This window comes from Cygnus atratus, chromosome 2 (genome assembly GCF_013377495.2).
Source record: "Cygnus atratus isolate AKBS03 ecotype Queensland, Australia chromosome 2, CAtr_DNAZoo_HiC_assembly, whole genome shotgun sequence".
Classification (NCBI taxonomy): Eukaryota; Metazoa; Chordata; class Aves; order Anseriformes; family Anatidae; genus Cygnus; species Cygnus atratus.
In genome coordinates this window covers 116,444,951-116,463,257 of record NC_066363.1, presented here as the reverse complement: position 1 = coordinate 116,463,257, position 18,307 = coordinate 116,444,951, and the positions used below count along the sequence as shown (strand labels likewise).

At 36.9% G+C, this 18,307-nt stretch overlaps 1 protein-coding gene across 2 annotated transcripts in view; it reads right to left on the bottom strand.

Moving 5' to 3' along the window:
- Positions 1–18,307, bottom strand: part of SPIDR (scaffold protein involved in DNA repair) — a 201,775-nt gene that overhangs the window by 5,215 nt on the left and 178,253 nt on the right. For both annotated transcript variants that reach the window (XM_035553156.2, XM_035553157.2), the window contains 5 exons: positions 12,108–12,195; positions 9,684–9,827; positions 9,535–9,594; positions 5,784–5,982; positions 4,480–4,632 (listed from right to left, as the gene is read on the bottom strand). In XM_035553156.2, coding sequence (XP_035409049.1) covers positions 4,480–4,632; positions 5,784–5,982; positions 9,535–9,594; positions 9,684–9,827; positions 12,108–12,195 — 644 coding nt within the window. The remainder of the gene's footprint in view (positions 1–4,479; positions 4,633–5,783; positions 5,983–9,534; positions 9,595–9,683; positions 9,828–12,107; positions 12,196–18,307) is intronic.

Here is an 18,307-nt window from a genome sequence, read left to right as displayed (position 1 = left end):
ATGACAGTATGGCATTATAAAAATATCAAAAGGTGGATATTTGAAAATTAACCTTCCAAACAAGCTCATTTGTTCTGTTTGGGGGTTTTATTGCTTTTCTGTTTTGTTTTGTTTGTTTGCTTGTTTTTGTCTCACTGGTCCTCCAATATTTCCATGGCAATAAGTAGTTAGAAAAATCATCAGGCCAGACTGTTTGATATCAACATTTAGGAAACGCAAACCAATCAGAAGACACAATCACTTTCAAAAACAATGATGCAGGTTAAATTCCATCACCAATGGAGTTATTCTTCATTTATACTGATTTAAGAGAGATTAGATCTTGCCCACTGGTTTAAGTGTGTGCCTAAGAAGGGAATGCCAAAGACACTTTGGACTACTGTAAGGGGCTTTGATAGTTTTGGCAAGAAAAACATTCTGAGTTTTATGAGAAGCCAGTAAAGACTTTTAAACACTGTATTATGCCCTATGGTATTGGTATGCTGAAATAATTAGCACTGTTAATGGAGAAAATACTTATAAGTATTTTGAACCATACATAGTGGATCAGCTCTAAGAACAAATTTACCATAAAATAAACTCTCAGTCTGGTACAAAAGATGCACGGACTAAAAATTTCAGCTCCTTTTGAGCAAGAACCTTGCAGTTATGTAATACATTCAATGAAATAAGCCCTTGGAGACTAAGGAGCATTTACACTGTCTGTAAAACAGGGTCTTAATCTTCAGCTTTCCTGACTCTCCTGAGACACGGATTGTCAGAAAGGAGGGAGCTACACATAAACAACAAAACCATATTTTCCTTTCAGAATTCAAAGGACAGAAAGTCTGAAGATCAGGAAACCAACTTCTCAACTACTACATTTATGACCCAATCTCTCTCTCTCTCTCTCTCTTTCTCTCCACCCCCCCTCCCCGCCCCATGGATTACACTGCAATTCTGTGTATTTAACCCCTTTGACTGTAACAAAAATAATTTTGATTCTCCAGTTTTTGTGATAAACTGTGAGTTTCTTTTGGCATTTGCAAGGTAAATGATTCCTGCCACAACAGAGGCATGTTTCCTTTGCTCTTGGAAAAGAAAAAAAACTACTACTTTGCTGGGTATGTTTGCTTTTTTATTAAAAAAAAAATCACTATTTCAATTAAACAAACAAAGAAAAAAGAAACAGCAACCTTTTTCTGACAGATCTGTTTCTCTCTAAGCCTTTTAATTTTTCCCCCAGTAGTGTGCTATACTGCAACTGTGGAATGCCAGTGCACAAGTAATAGAATTACATCTGAAGATGAATCAGGATCATTCTGAGATTAGGTCTACGGGAGAGGTTTATTTTGATGAAAACAGAATTCCCTCATGAAACCACCAGAGATCACTGAAGTCAGAACAAATATAACTCCGAAATAGCAACAGATCTAATAACCTAGTGACAGTCTTTTGCATCCTGTGTGCACAGTGATTTCTCAAGTTTAAGCAGCTGAACAGTTGCACATCTTTGTCAAGACTTTAGATTTTGCTTGACTTTCACAAACCTTTTGGATATTCTCCCGAGATCCTTCTTTTAAATGGAAATGCACATAGATTTTTACCTCTACTCTATTTTTCTGGGTTGTGGCTGACATCATTAAGAAGAGACTGACAATAGCTCAATCAGGACAACACCTGGAAAAACAGGTCTTGAGTGAGGAATGCAAAGGAGGATTAAAGTAACACTCTGGTTGAAATGTTTGAAAAATGAATGTGGATATTATTATTTTTTGCCAATCGGTTACCCTGATTAATAGATAGGAAGGGAAAAATTTCAATCCAAAAGAGAGAGCCAGGTAACATGATTTACTCCATTTTGTTTAGTCTGTTAAGAGGGAAACTGAAAAAGAAACCTGAGTAAGGGCTCAAACATGAAAATATGCAATGTCAGAATTCAATCACTGGATGTGAATCATACACTAGGCAAACATCATTAATCATGCAATATTCCGGCACAGCATATGTGCTATGAACTAAGTAGAATTTGCTCATAAGTATGGTTAAGAGGAAAAGTAGTTCTGTGTAGTATGAACTGCCAACATTTAGGGTCATCCTGACTCTACTATACAGCAAACAGAGGTTAGAAATTACTTCGCAATGAATAGTGATGAGAAAATAAATCTATTAACCCTGAGCTCACAGGTGAGAAACACAGACTCATCTTTGAAAGAAGAACAAAGTTTCCAGGAGAGAGCAATCCCAGGTTCTCACTCGTCTGTTGACCAGCAACATACTCCATCCCAGAGCTGGTATGATCAGACCTCCCTGAAATAAAGACTTCTGACAGACTCGGTGGCTCTGTTTGGATTGCAACGTAGCCCTTTCCGGTGGGGAAGGAAGGATTTGACCAAGTATGACTGGACGACTTCATTGAGCAGAACACTGACACAAATACAGACAGTTTGCAGCAGCGGATAGTCCACTGATTACGAGGAAGTTTTGCTAGTGAAGGTTGAGAAGGTACACTGCCAACCTCCTGAGAGCCAGGAGGAGCAGCAATGAGGGCAAAGAGCAGGAAGGAGCAATGCTTCAAGAAGGGGTAGAGAAAGCCTCTGCAGCCCCTTCGAGCATTAGGTGAGAGGAAGCCTACATACAGAATATGTAGGTGACTAAAAGTGTGGCAAGTGAAAGAAGGGCACAAAGAAAAACAATGAACAAAGTAATCCTGCTTCTCATTGAAAGCCAGATTAACAATTCTGTGAGTTTTTTTCTAGGTGAGAGAGAGGTGGTGAGTGAATTTTGGAGAAGATAATTTTTCTTTCATGGATTACTACATCAAATACATATGTTCGCACCAACAAAACAGTGCTAATACTATTAGTTTCACTTCTTCATTAGAGACTTGTAGGCAGTAGCTAAACAAATTCCAAAACAGTGCATATATATGTTAAATGTTATTAAATAATTTTAGTTACACAAAAAAGTGAGGTTATAATCTATATATAGCCCTAGCATAGAAATAAAGATACTTTACATTCTACATTGGTACAAAGGTGTGGGAACCTACTGGTAAAAGCTACCCCAGGCAAATTTCATATTAAGCAAGACAAGATTGTAGGATTAATTTCTCCTGTTGTCCTTCTTACACCTGTAATAAAAAATCGGGAAAAGCATGACACCTCTTATGTAAGTAAAGTACTTGTTTACACACATGATCACAAAGGTGTATTTTCTTTGCTCTACTGAAAAAAGAAAGGACTCAAATTTTGCTATATATACACTGTCAATGGGTCAAAAGAAGACAGGCACTTCTCATACCTAGTTACAATAAACAAGAGCAGAGAAGTGATAACTCTTAGCATAAATATTGCAGAGGTTAAAAAAAAGCCAAAAAGTATTTCCTACCCAGTGACAGAAACATCCTTCAAGTAACTCACAGTGTCAATGGGAGATGTACATACATAATGACTGAGGCTTAGAGTGCCTGTAGTTGTGCTTGTTTTTCATTATGCAGAGTTCAAGATTTGTCACTGCAAGGTGATCATGTATCAATCACAGAGGCATCGCTAACTTGTGGATGTACTCTAAGAGAAGGTATGTTTAGTAATAGCTTTGAGTGGTTTAAAACTGACTTTTCAGTGTACTGCTTTATAGCTGGAAGAATTCATTTGTAACCATTATTTGCTATTATTTTAAGCCTCTTTCAAACATTCAGGTGAATACTTGAAAGTGTAAATGTAAAACAGTATCAAGAATTTTCTACAAGGGCTACTGGAATCATAAAGAGTTAAATTAAGAGAGGAAACTGTGTTTAAAAGCTGAAAGTACTTGGCTTTTAAGGACTTTTCCCCATAGGCACTATGCAAATGGGGGGGCTTAAGAACCTGACTGGACAAAGTGTTATAAAATATATTGCATGAAATGTTACTGCACTATTAGGAAATACTAGAAATTACATTGTAAGAAATGTTTCTGCATGGTTAGCGGTAGGACTACAATATTAGACAAAGCAATGATCCAAAGTGGCTGGTGAGCAAATATTGGCCAAGTTAAGCTAGGTGACTATGGTGAAATATTAAATTGCCCCATTGCAGCAGAGCTCCAGGGAAATCAGACAGTAACCCCTACCGTTCAGAGTCTGGCTGACATATCTTCTCCATCTGCCTGAAAAATATTGGTATATCTTACTGTTGCCAATACCAACAAGGCTGGTGTGAACAGAAGGCTCCTGAAAGAAGATGGCGAAGGAAGGAATATAATAAACCAGACTGTGCATCAAACATTTATTCTGGGGCATCAGCGAGGGGGAGCAGTAGCCAGGCAGAGCTTGGCCAGCAAAAGACAAATGGAGCCCACGAAGAAGCATAAAAACTTATATATCCTAATGATCTACAGCAATACTGTACTTTTTTATCCCTGCACCCTGTTTGTGCAAGAAATCAATACGAGGACCTGAAAGATTAAAGTGAACACGAATAATTAACTACATTCATTTCAAAAAAAGGCCATACGAACCTCTCACAGCACAAATGGAATTGGCCTGTGTGGTAGAATCCAGCTCATCGAGTTTGACAGGGCCAGGCAGCTCACTGAGGTCAGCACCGGCAGCCGAGCACAAAAGAGGCTTTTGTAATAAGAGAACAGTACGTTCAACACAAATAATCCTACCTGCCAACAAAGACATTTCAACTCAGTACAGTAACAGGGAAAAAGGTGACCATGATAATTGTCATGGCCAATAATGACAATGATTTCTGCCAGCTACTAAACAGATGGACAGACTCCATCAGGTTTTCTCTATGACAAAATATTTTGCTTTCAGTGATACATGCAGCATGCTCTTGTTACACTTTGCGACTCCCGGGGAAAAGATTTTTAAAAAAATTCTAACATGGCAAAGGAGAATCAGATTCCATGCAGACAGCATTGTACCACACTGCAAACACAAAGTTATTGTCTCTTCCCCAGTAATAAGCTTGGACACCCCTCAAGGTGGTCTTACTTTGTTTTAAAGATTACAAAGAGTAGATGCATGCAATACTTTTTTCTCCAAAGCAGAGGTGTGTGGCTCAGTTAGCACGAAACCAGTACGACCTCAGCTAGTAAGGGAAAACAGACTAGTTAGCAGATGCAGCAACAGGACACACGGCCATTTACACAGTTTGGTACTTCCCATCCACTTGCTTTTTGGAAGTGAGGGAAGGCAGGAGATGTGAATTACACCTCTCCACACGGATGCACCACACAGAATGACGGGTGAGCCTCGTTCTTATGAGCAACTAAAAATGACTGTAGAGTGAACTACCTCACAGAACCTGTATGGTGGGAAGGGCTCTCACAGCTGAGATGGTATATGGTAGTTTGTAAAAGTTCTGTGTCTAGGGACACGCAAGTCTCTAGATTCATTGTCTTACTCCTTTTAGAGGCAGTAAGCTCAATAAAACAAGTCTCTGCAAGAATACCAAAACAAATGAAACCAAGTTGCTTACTATTTCTGAGTCTTCTGTCAGCTAGCATATTTGATTGATACTGGTCTTTAGATTCAACAGTCATCAAGGAAGACTGACAGAAATATTGGTGAACATACAGTAAGATAATTTCATTTCTCACTTTCACAGGAGACATAACCAAAAATACAAAAAAGAAACCTCACAGAAAACTTCTAATTACAACCCCATTCAAATTGCTCATCCCAAACCTGTAACGTTTCATCTTCAACTGAGAGTGAAAGTCTCTGTAGGCCACGTATTACAGTGTTATAGATTAGGGTGTTATTTCAGTTCAATTCCAACTGCTTCAAAACCACATGTAAAGCTTACCATTTCCCCACAGGGCATCCTTGAAGAAGATGAGTCGCGAGGCAACACTGAGAGCTTCTATGATTTCCGTACTGAGAACGCACGATGCAGCAACTGACACAGCAACAACTTTTGGAATTGTGTGAGCTACATCTTGCAATGTGAAGTCAGTCACAAACAACAAAATCTCTCTTTGATTTGTAGGAACACTGTGTTTTGTCTACGATTTTAAAAAATAAGTAAGTCAATAAATTGGAATGTAGTCATTAATTTTTAGAAGAAGGAAATACTAAAGTAACATCTTCATCTTTAAGCAACTAATAAAACTGACACATCACTACACTTAGGGCCTGTACATAAAAATGAGTTAAAGTTTTATTGGAATTCCTCATTACTCCTTAATGCAGACGAGGACTAACATCTATACCTTAAATTAACCTTCCAAGATTGACCCACTGTGATCTTGGCTCTACCACTATCAACTCTCATGTCTTACCATAACTCACTTGGATCTTAAAATATATTTTATAAAAAGTTAATTGGCCATTTTTATGAACAAAGTCTTGCATAATTTTTCCCTTGGAAAAAAAGAAAGGCTAACACTACTACTAATGTTATTTAGCTGTGTGAGCAAATTTTCCATGCACTGTTATCTGATCCTCGAAAACCCCAGTCCTTGCAGTGGATAGCTACTGCAGTTACAAAACTGTAGGTTTTTCTTCTTGTTGAACAAACACATCTCTCAATATTTGAATGATACATAGAAGTAGTAAAGAATATAACTTATAATTAAGAAACACAAGAATCCACAATGACAATTTAAGTTTTCTGACTAAGACGGGTGTGAAAATACTCGGGTGTAGTTAAAGTAAGGTATATCAAAATTAGTGATGTCACAACCAAAAAAAAAAATCTAATGCCAGGCTTCATATCTGAAAACAGTTATTACTAATTTATAATTTTACACTATTCATAATACTTTTTTTTTTTTTTTTTTAATTTTCATACTGGGATGATGAGCAAGACAGATTACACAGACATGATGTAGACATCAGTGTTTAGTCCAGGATCTCTAACAAAGCCAAACAATTCCACAATCTGTGCTTTTCTTCTTCCTTTTTTCTAACATAACTTCTATAATATCTACATGTATGTGAATTTTCCCATACTTTAGAAAACACAAGTTTAATAACAGAGCATATTGCACATTTACCAGTCCAAACAACTTGTAATTTTGAAGATTCTAATATTTTAAAATATTTAACTGAAATTAAATTACTTTCTTAATTTAAAAAAAGGCTTTGTTACTATTCTACCTTGTTATTATTAGTCTGTTCCTTAAAAAAAATTATACTTAAAACATTCAAATGAAATTTAAATACTACAAGGATTGGAGAGACATATCACAGAAGTATTTTATTCTCGAAGTTGCATTTCTCTAGCATAAAGTAATGCAATGAGAACCCCAAGTTTTTGTCTTCAGTTGAGTTCAAACCCTGAAAGCGTTATCCAGACTAAAATTAACTTTTTGTTCATGCTAGGAGCTCTTAGAACAAATGCAGTAATTAGAAATAATGGCTAGTAAAATTTATAACTCAGATATTATGGTCCTGCCTTAATATATGCTTCCAATTGCATTTACATTGTTTCTTTTCCTAATAACTGTATGCATTTGGGTACCTCCTTTGTGTGGATACCATTGAAGTATCTTCAAAAGAAAGATTTTTTGCAGCTGTCCCATGAGAATTCCTAACACATTAAAAGCTGGCTTTCAGAAGAATCATCCAAAAAGTAAATAATAATAACAGCAAAAAATCACAAGTTAGCATAAAATCATCATCTTGCTATGTGTGACAATTTGTTCTGAACAGAAAGGACACAACAGACAAATAGCAGCAGGATTGAGTTATAAGGAAGGACAGCTCCTTAACCACAGATGGAATATATTTCCTCATATTCCTTCTGTACCACAGTACTGATTCTGAGTAATAAGAAAAGCATATTTCCATTCCTGCTTCGCACAAACGGAGCATCTCAGAATACTCTTGCTACGTAGAATAAATATTATTTTTAAAGTACATTTGACTTAACTCCTGTAGCAGATTACCTAATAATAACAGACCTGCTAAATGAACCAAACTGTAGTCCCTAGCTCACATATTCTAACTTGGTATTTTGCACATGAAGGCGAAGGTAACTGCAGTAAACAAGCTGCTGTTCACGACCTTCTTCTGGAACGATTAGGAAAGTGATACACTAACAGCAGGTAAATACTTTTTACGTTTCTAGAGCAGTGATCCAGAAGTGTTATCCAGCAGTATTACAGAAAAAGAAGATTGCTATTGCTTTTCCAGTATTACTTTCAAAGAATTCACAAGCAGTCATATTCACTCATGAAAATCTAGTGCTTACTGTTCACTAAATGAAAAACAGCCAGTAAACCTCCTAGTAGCAAGAAGAAATTATAGAAACTATAATTTTTCCTGTTAGATAAACTTCCACTCTTCAAAGTCACAACTGCTCCTGCATACTTCCTCTTCTCTCTAATTTAGTGATGAAGTGATTCTACACAAGAATACTGAAGAACCCCAGTGTCTCAGACATAGGTAGATGTACCTAAATATAAAAATGCTTGGGTAGGATACCACTAGTCTGTAATTTATTTATTTAAATTGAACAGGCTTCTTGGAAACAGAAGTCCACACATGTACGTGTCTGTCTTTCTGTTACCAGCCTGAAGATCCCATCAAGGTAGACATAATTTCCCGCGTTTGCAAATGCTTTGCTCTCATGTTAGTAAATGCTCCGCACGCATTCAGCAGAGAAAACACTGCGGAGTGACAAGATATACCCCTCACCACAGGAGCTAAAAGTACTCCCTGCCACAAAATCAAATCACAACTCATTGGCTTTTGAAGCAAGAGGACAAGACCAAACTAAATTTACGTCTCACGCTGGTGGGAAGCATCCCCAGCTATTTTGCTGGCCGTTCTGGAATTTCTTTGTCTTTGGTCCATATGCTTTGATTCACACTTTGTTTCTTGTGGAGCAGATGGACAATTGCAAATTATTATCCACCAGAATTCAGGGCTGGCTGTACTGAGGATCCAGTCGCCAGGAAAAAATAAATAAATCAGCAACAAAAAATTCCTTTAACTACTGAGGGAGTTAGCAGCATTTTGAAAGAAAATTGTAGCATCGTTCAGAAACAAATAAATAAAACATAATTATAAGCTTTCCAACACAGTATGGATGGCAGATGTATTTACCTAAGAGTTCCTCCCTTCTACTAGCTGGACCATAAAAGCCAAATTTGCCTGAGGGGCTTCTATTGAAGTCAACAAAAATAGTCCACCCACTTGCATGCAGAGAGAAAAACTGTATTTTTACATAACCGTCATCTGTTCAATTCTATCCCCATTCAACTGCCCGGGAACTTCTTGCTATGTATCTAAGGACAGTACATTGATTTTCATTGCAAGTCTCAATTAACTTTCTGTAAGCTTCCTTACTAGAATGAAATATTATTTCTAACTAGATACAAAGTTATTCAAGTTTAATTCACCTTCTAGAGTAAATGGGATTGAAACCATGCAGCTTCAACTGCAGTAAGATGCAGTTCATCCTACCCATTCACAAGACCTGGTGATAATTCTGCTCATGTAGCTCTTGAAGATAATGCACAAAGTTTTTCTTTCCCCTAAACAAGATAAATGCTGGACTCTTCACACATACGTTAAGTTGATTTTATTTCACTAAGTGAAAAGATTACCTGCAGCCTCAGGTATAGCACTCGTGCCCAAAAGCTACAACGCTCATTACAACCATCGATCTGAAAATAATGGTACAAAAACAGGGAATGAGACAAGAAGAAATTCAGTGGTAGAAAGCATTTGTTATCAGACTTTTAAAGCACACTACCTGAAGAATTTCCTTCAGACCACGAACAGCTGGTGGCTGGTACAAATTAGAAATCTGCTCTTCCTCATCCACTTCCACATGTATTTCACCAGACTGAACAGTAAGAATGTAACAGAAGCTGGGAGGAGGAAGATTAGTTGTTATCTATTAAAAAATAAGGAAAAGAAATGTAACATTAAAAAAGGCACTTCAGTGTGGCCAGTCAGGTTTTATAATGATAGCCAAAAGGAACCACACAACTTACATTTTAAGAGTGATGGGAAAACAAAATAATGACTCTCTGAAGTAGGAGCTGAGTTAATAAAACAACATTCGCAAGTTATAAGTGAAATCAGCTTGTGTGTATCATTCTTTCCATAATCTGACATTGATCCTCATCATAAAAACATCTCATGATTTGGCACACTTGGCAAACACTGCAGCTATTCCAAGGTGGTGACTGTTTTTGTATTTTTTTATTACATGGTAGGAGTACCCTGATTATTTATTTTTTTAACATCCATAACTTTTCTGAGATTTGGGGACTTTTGCATGTGGGTGGGTTTTTGTGATAGTAAACAGATGAAGAACTTTTAAAGCTGCCAAATTAAATCCAGGACAGCACAAGGAGATAATGAAGAACAGGAACTCAACAACTACAAGCACTGCTCTTCTTGTGTTATGCCAGATTTTTCTCCCCCCCTTAAAAAGTATTGTGATGTAACAACTTTATCAATCTCCAGTCAAAGAAAGAGAAAGGCTTCTGAGAAATAAAAGACCCTGCTAGATTTATTTATTTTTTCTTGATCTGGTAAATATTCTTCTAGCTATGTTTATAGTTAATAAAGTGTTTAATTTGAGAAATATGAATCTGCTAAAGACAGCTGCCCATTCATTAAAAAACGTCTGCATAAGAAAAAAAAAAAGACACAGCCCATATTCTTGTTTGCCTCTGATGGCACTAAAAAGGTACTTGAAGGTACATACGGCTAAAAATAAATCAGTGCCACAGATCTGTTCTTCCCAAGCAACTTTATCAGTGTATTGGCAATATTATTTATGTATTTATGATTAAATATGCTTCCATAAAACTGTGTGTAAAGCTATACTGTTTGTACCACAAAAAATGTACTTCACCTAAAAAAGTGCATTCTGCCAAAAACCTGCAGCAGTAGAATATGCCTGATCCTCTGTAGAATGAATTAGTATTTCAAACCCAAGACAGGGTGTAAATTGAATGATTATGGAAAGTTTCCTCCATTTCTAGATTGCTAATAAAATAGAGAAAATGAAGAACAAATGAATGTCATAACAATGTTGAAGAACATTTAAGAGCTTTGATCCATCCGTGGATATTCCTATTCTGTTGTCCACAGTATTTTAACGCACAAAACAATCCGCTCCTCTGAGACTTCTGAAATGTCTATATGAAAGGGAGAACCAAGGAGACAACAGCAGTTTCACTCAGTTTCAGTCTTGGTTTTACAACCAAGGTCTGAACTTTTTATTATTCAACATAAATCCCCGTACAATCCAAAGAACACTGTACACTGCAGCGAAAACATTCTCAGACTTTAGAAATAACTAGAAACAACTAGCAATATCCACCTTTTATGTCCTCTGGTTTTGAAACTTGTTTATTTTCAACTTTTTCTGCTTTATGAGAACTTGCATCCTGATTGACTCCTCTAGGCTCTAACACAGACTTTTAATACCACAAACTTCTTGCCCAAAGAACAGCTATACAAGAACAGCAGGACAGCACAAGTACTTGGTTAACAAGAAGCTTCTCAAATGACCTCGTGTTACCAAAATGCCACTCGATATGACATGACTCCTTTTCAAATACAAAAGCTAATTAAATGAAAATTAAATATGCAAATTTAGATTTGCAAATGTACAGTAACATACTTCAAATCCATTTCAATACATCACATTAGGAACTTCCACCACCTCCCAAAATCACAGAAACATTTATTATCTTCTAGCAGATTATTTTTGTGTTCATCTTTTGACTGTCTTCACATTGGACAACTGTCAGCCAGAACGAGACCTAATTCCAGAAGTCAGTCTGTCTTCACTGGAGTTAATCTCCAGAAAAGAACTTAAAAAGAATGAGTTAATATCACTGTATATAGATTTCTCAGATAGCGTGGAGCCAGCTAATATCTCTTTCCTCCAGCAAGGAAAGGAAAGGAGAGGAGTAATTTGTCTGGCCATTCTACCACCCTAGCTCTAGAGGATTAATAGAAGACTAACTGCATCGTTTTGGAAAGAAGCTGCTGATCCAGAGTGCCTCAAGTAAGCTTAGAACCAGTAAAACAACACTCAGTAGCTAAATAAAGAGAGGGCAAGAATCTGATACCCAAAATAAATCTGATTACACTACTAAGAAAAATAGTAATCATGAGTGAAAGAACACATTTCCATAATAACAAGACTTACCATTTCAGGGTCTTGACTTTGTCCAGGAACTTTTACAGGCACTACTGGAGGCCACAAGCTGTCAATCAGACTAAAAAGTCCTAATGCCCTTCAAAAAGACCAATAAAATCAGATTTAGAATGCTTCTCCCTCTTATACGTTACATTAAAAAGATTCATTAAGAAATATAATTTATACCATCGCATGATTATGAAAACAATTTTAAATCATATTTGTTTTCTAGAAGCTGGTTTTGATTTGGTCTAATTAAATCTCCATCATTTCTGCTGCAGGGTAGAGAGAGAGAGAAGGGATGCATCACATTCAGCGACAAGCAACTCATATTTAATCGTTTGCCATGAACAGCCTGCTACATGATAAAATCCAGGAGATCTTGGGTAAATGCTAGCTTGGGAAGGACACGGACAACTTTTTTAAAAAATAGCTTTTAACTATTTTAACTGATAGATTGACAAAATGTTTTCTTTCTAACATTTTTATTTCTTGCTTTTCTCTAACTGCTGATTGCCACTGCTATCAGGAAAGTTAGCAATTATCAGATATGAGCAGAGGAACAGGCAAGATTTTTTTATCTGAAATACACCCAGGCCTTGGAGTACCAATGTGCAGAGAACCATCTCTTTCTTACACAGCTGCTCACTTAGTTATGATTTTTATTTATTTCTTTTTCAAGTTCTCCACCTTCAGTTTAGAAACAAACATAGGATCAACAGCCCAGCATGTTAAGGTGAACTGCTGCAAACTCTTCAGCTTTAGCATGCCAAGCTGTAATTTGCAGCAGTTTGGTGTCTGGCTTGTCAGTTGATGCGTCATCACGCAGTAAAAGCAGAAACATCTACGGGAGAGGCCAAGAAAATAGCTGAGGGAGGGGAAATAGCCACAGATAACCAACTTGAAGAGGTGTGCATTTCTGAGTTATAGCTCTCAGTTATCTTGTCCTAGTTCTCTGTGCATGTTCTGAATAGTCAAAGCACAGAGACCTGGATTTTAACCCCACATTGCCTCTGAGAATGAATTGCCTGTCCCTCCAATTATGAAAGCCACTACTTCTGAAACAGTTCTGTTTTAGCAAGTCCAAAACTTGCTAAAGCTAATCTTAGCCTCTGAACAAAACACCTAGAAGAAATAACAGGCATACTCTTGTACTGGTCTGAAGCATGTTGCAATATGCTGCTTCTCTCCAAGGAGTCATGGAAGATCTCCTTTAAAGTTCTGCTTTTATCTCACTTCTGCTTAAGTTTATCTATTTCTGTATTTCCCTTGTTCTTCTTTTGATCCTTAAGTGCTTATACCTTGGGTATCTATAGGCAGTGAGCTTCTTTCTACATTGATGCCTACGGACCAACACTGTAAGAAGTTTTATGAAGGTAAATATCTGAGACTGAGTGGATATCCAGTCCACAAGACTGGATTTTGTGGAATAAAGCTTTTGGTTCAAGGTTCGGGTAACAAACTGTCAGATTAAAAAGATGGTGTTGCTATCTGTAGTTGTGCTCCCCATGCTAACAAACAGACCAGAAATACAAATGTGCTGCCCTTGTACAAAAGAGGACTTCCTGACTTACATGGCACTGTCGACTTAAGGTTTGTGTCTTGTTTTTAACAGAACATTACAACATACAAAAGAACACTTCTTAGGTGTTAAAGAGATTTTACATGAAAATGACCACTTCTTGACCCCATGATATGGCAACATTTTCTATCTTGTATCACACAGAGCGATATCTTCTACAGTTGCAGGAGGGCCAACGCTCAGTGAAGCAAACTGGTCTTGTTCACTGGGACATGGAGAAGGAGAGTTACAAAAACAGAGAGTTGCCTTCTGTACGACTAAGGCAGCTACACAGGTGGCATTCCTCACACAACACTAAGCAGAAGGGCGAGGGCAGAATACATTTATTAACATACCTCAACCTGTTTGTGTTTGTGTCTGTGTACTCAGAGATCACGTATTTATCAACTTACGGCAAAGAAGTTATGTTGTTGCAGTTGAGATATAACTACATCTCCGCACAGACCTTACTTTGTTCTCTCAGTGATTTTTAAGTTTGCACAAGGGACATGAAATTGTCTTTTAATGTCCAGCTCTCTTCTAGCTTGTCACCCCATATCAGAATACCTACAACACATGGTACATTGTCTTCAATTACTTGTGTCCTTTTGGAGAAGCTCACCAATTGCTTGAACTAGGAGCACTTAATTATTACTAAATTGCAGCATTTGTTTACAAACAGGCAGACGAGCAGTGTCTCCCAGAAGAGAGTGTCTCCTGCACATCTTGGACTCATCCTTTTCTTTGACTCCAGTCAGGCAAACCACAAGGACATTTGCCACCCAAGGAATCTGCAAGTTCCCGATCACATCATGTGGGGATGGGGGGATTCTCCTCTGTGGACAGGGAAGTCCTGAAGCTGTCACTGACGTGCCAGGGGGTGTATCAGACAGTTTCCCCCCTAAGGAGCTCCCCCCTTGCTCCACCTCACAGGCCTCCAGGAAAGTTAACTCTTTACATTTACGGACTTTGACTTAACAGAAGGGAGAGTGAGGGGGGCAACCACCGCAGAGAAATGGCAAGACATTGTGTCCTCCTCTGCAGAAAATCATTATCCTCGCAGAAAGAATAAAATCCATTCTCTTTATTCGCCATGCAACACTCAAATCCCACTTCAATCTGACTTGAACAATGGGCGTATTTTATCCAATATGTGTATCCTTCTTCAGCTATAGAATCAGGACAAGCCATGAACAGCTGGCTCTGTGCTTCAGTGAAGGGACTTGGTTAGCCCCGACGTGCACAAAGAGCCTTTCTCATTACAGAAGACAAAATAAAAACTTAATGATTTAGCTCTGTGAGAGTAATTACTAGGCACTATTTTGTAAAATATATATAAAATCATTTTAATAACAAAAGGACAGACTTCTAAAAATAGGAAAAGTACAGTAAGGCATGAAAAGAACCAGACACAAGGATAAAAAAATATTTTTAACCATTAAAATACTGAGGTATTTTAATTAATAACTTTTTATTACTTAAGAGACAAGGACTCCACTGTAATATTCTATAACCTTCCTTTAAAAAAAAAATAAAAGACTAAATTCATCCCAGGAGAAGGACAGAAGTCACCTATCAGATTCTAAATAACAGATTAAGCTTGCTAATTCCATGCCAAACCAAAATCTATGTTTGGTTAAAAAAAAAAAATGTCACCCATACTAAACATGTTTCCATCCACTGTTTATCCCCAACATAGCAAGAGCACCAGTAACTTTAATAAAGTTTTATAGTATTGACTTTTGTAGAAGTATGAACTTCAGACAGACATTCCTCTATATACAGGTATCCCTCTCTTCTGTAAATCCACATCTTCAGGCTTTGCTTATATACAATGATACTGTTATACACAGAGACATATCCATGTATACATCACATGCAAAGTAATTATTCTTAGTATCCTTGATTATTTTTTATTATGCAATATGCATAAAAGGCATTCCTCTCAACTGAGACTTTGCTTGCTGAACTATGTCTTTTCTGTGTATCCACAAATGCAAACTGCCTGCTACTTACCCAGACAGCAATCAGAAAATTCAGAAGACTTCACAGTGTTAAATAGGCTAAATACATGCCTGAGAAAAGGCAAAATCTACATGTAGCATGTGCAGAAATTAATCTTGACCTATTAACAAATCATCTTAAACTACCTGGTAGAAAAATTACTGAAAGACAATGGCTGATACTAATAAAATAGCATTTATTTTTCCCTCCCAACACGTTTTGCCATAGCTGATAAACTGTGCTGCCCTGTGCAGAAGTTGCTTTCATTTGCTCATCTAACCACCTTCCTTAGTTTCACAGCTCAGCAGGAGACAGAAGTCACCTTCTGCTAACTTTTCTGGCTTGTTTTGCCCTTCACTGAATAGACAGATGGCATACATTCATATGAGCACACAAGCATGCACATTTGCACTGTGAGTTTTGATAAAATATACAAATTAAAGAGAAAAGTCCTTGCAATTTTATTTAGAGACACAGTAAAGTGGTAAACCAGAACCTACAGTCTCAGTACACCTACTCTGATCCTGTGGACATTTCATCCTTTTTATACTACAAGCTATACTACAAAAATCAAGTAACTTCAAACTTTGAATTTTTCAAAGCAGCATTTCACCAGTTAGTTTTGGTTCCTGAAGGTATACTAGGCATTTATAATGTAAAACAATAGTATAATGTAAATGTAAATAATATAATGTAAAACAATGTAAAACAATACTCTGATCTGACAACTGACTTCACAATTCAGTGAGAAGATTTTGTTTGTTCTCTCACAAGCATGAAGTTTCATCTGCAGTTCTGGTCCAGGAGCTGTGTGTGACACGCCTGGCTCAAATTTTTAACAGTACAGCTATGCTGCTATGATTTTTGATCACAGTTTGGGATTTTTCCATATTAATAACCATACCACTGGTTAAGGGGAAAATGAGAGAATATCAGAAATAGCAAATGAAGTTTAAGAAGGAAAACAATGTCTGTAGCTAGGAAAGAAAAAAGGCTGAGTAAGGTTTGCAGTAGCAGAGCAGAAGGAAGACTAGGATTCTCCTCCAACGTCTTCCACAGCTTTGCTCCAATATCTCAAGACTTAGCACTTCTCTGTTTCCTCCTCTTCTACTCTTCCAATTTTAGTCTAAACCCAGAGAGTTTTCTTTGACAGTTTCAGGTAAGTATTGTTGCAGTCTCAATATTAAGAACTCAAAAATAAAGCAATTCATAGCTCTCTATAAATCATCTCTTCGCTCAACGCTAGAAAGAAATACAGTAATAATTGCCTACAATGAGTAAGCCTGAACTATCAGAAGACAAGCAATCCAAATACAAGGCTGGTGCTGTAGGCTAGCTCTACGTCTCATTTACCTATTAAGATCTTGCAGCACACAAGCAAAGCAACGCAGTATTTTCTCAGGCTTGAGTAATACAAGCAACAAAAACATAAAGTAAAAATCTGAGCCTACTAAAACAGCATCTCAGTCAAAATACTGAGGTTTTTTAGATACATTAAATTATTTTGCTGAAAAAAATATTTACATACTTTAATAAATGTGTCTTCTTTAGTAAATTAGAACTTAGTCATGCTACATTAAAACGCTAAAAATCTAATATAAAAGGAGTTTTGACACAGTATGAATAAGCCTGTTTCATTCTACAGTGCTGGTTACTGAACAGACTCATGATAGAAGCACTGAAGATCTAAGCAGCAGTCAGTGCTTGTTAAAGAGAAGAAAACTGAAGAAAAAAAAACCCTTAATTTCTGACACAAAAATAGTCCTTAAAAGCAATTTAGAAATGCATATAAATATTCAAAACTTTAATGTAATTACTTAAATTATGCTTTAAATGGAACTCAACCTTTAACCACAGCAATTACTGAAGTGTTTCAGGACCTCAAAACCTCAGAGATGTAGGTGGCTCTTTTAGACGGCAGTCTTTTTGGAGGAGGGAAAATGAAAGGAAGGAAGTTATGATATCCTTGCTCTGTAGAGAAATCTTGCTATTACATTTCCTGTCAATGTCCAGCAGTTGAAATGCCTTCCTTAATAGCAGTTAGCAGTGGTCCTCTCTTTTTTGAGTGTAAAGCAAAATAGAAGAGAAAGCATATAGTGAAGACTAGTGGAAAAAAGTGATTGACACAGGCCAGAGAATTATGGGACTGAAATTAAAAAAAAAATAAAAAATACAGGGGGAAAAAAGGAAAGAAAACTGTCAGGCTACATAGTGACCAGTACTACAGATTGGGACCAACACAGGAAGATTTCACATCGCGGTGCTTAACATTTTAAAGTTTAAAATGACAAACAATAGAAGCCAACTTTACTTGAAAGCACATAAATTTTTCAGTGAAACATAACACTGGTGGATGACCTCAATACTGAGGGTCTACTTAGTTTAGAGGGAAACAGCAAATATTAGAGCAAAATTTATGGAAAAACCTGCCATGAATTAATGGTGGAGTCATGTGCCAAAGTGTAGGAGTTGAGGTATCCTTCAAAGTATTTTACCCTATCCAATGTAAATGTGGATTTTACACTATCCATGCAACAGTCACATCTATTAATCTTTTCCTGAAATTCATTAAGCTTTTTTTTTTTTTTTAACTTAGGGACAAAATTGATACTGATACTCTGTGTTAATTACATATTAAAGCATT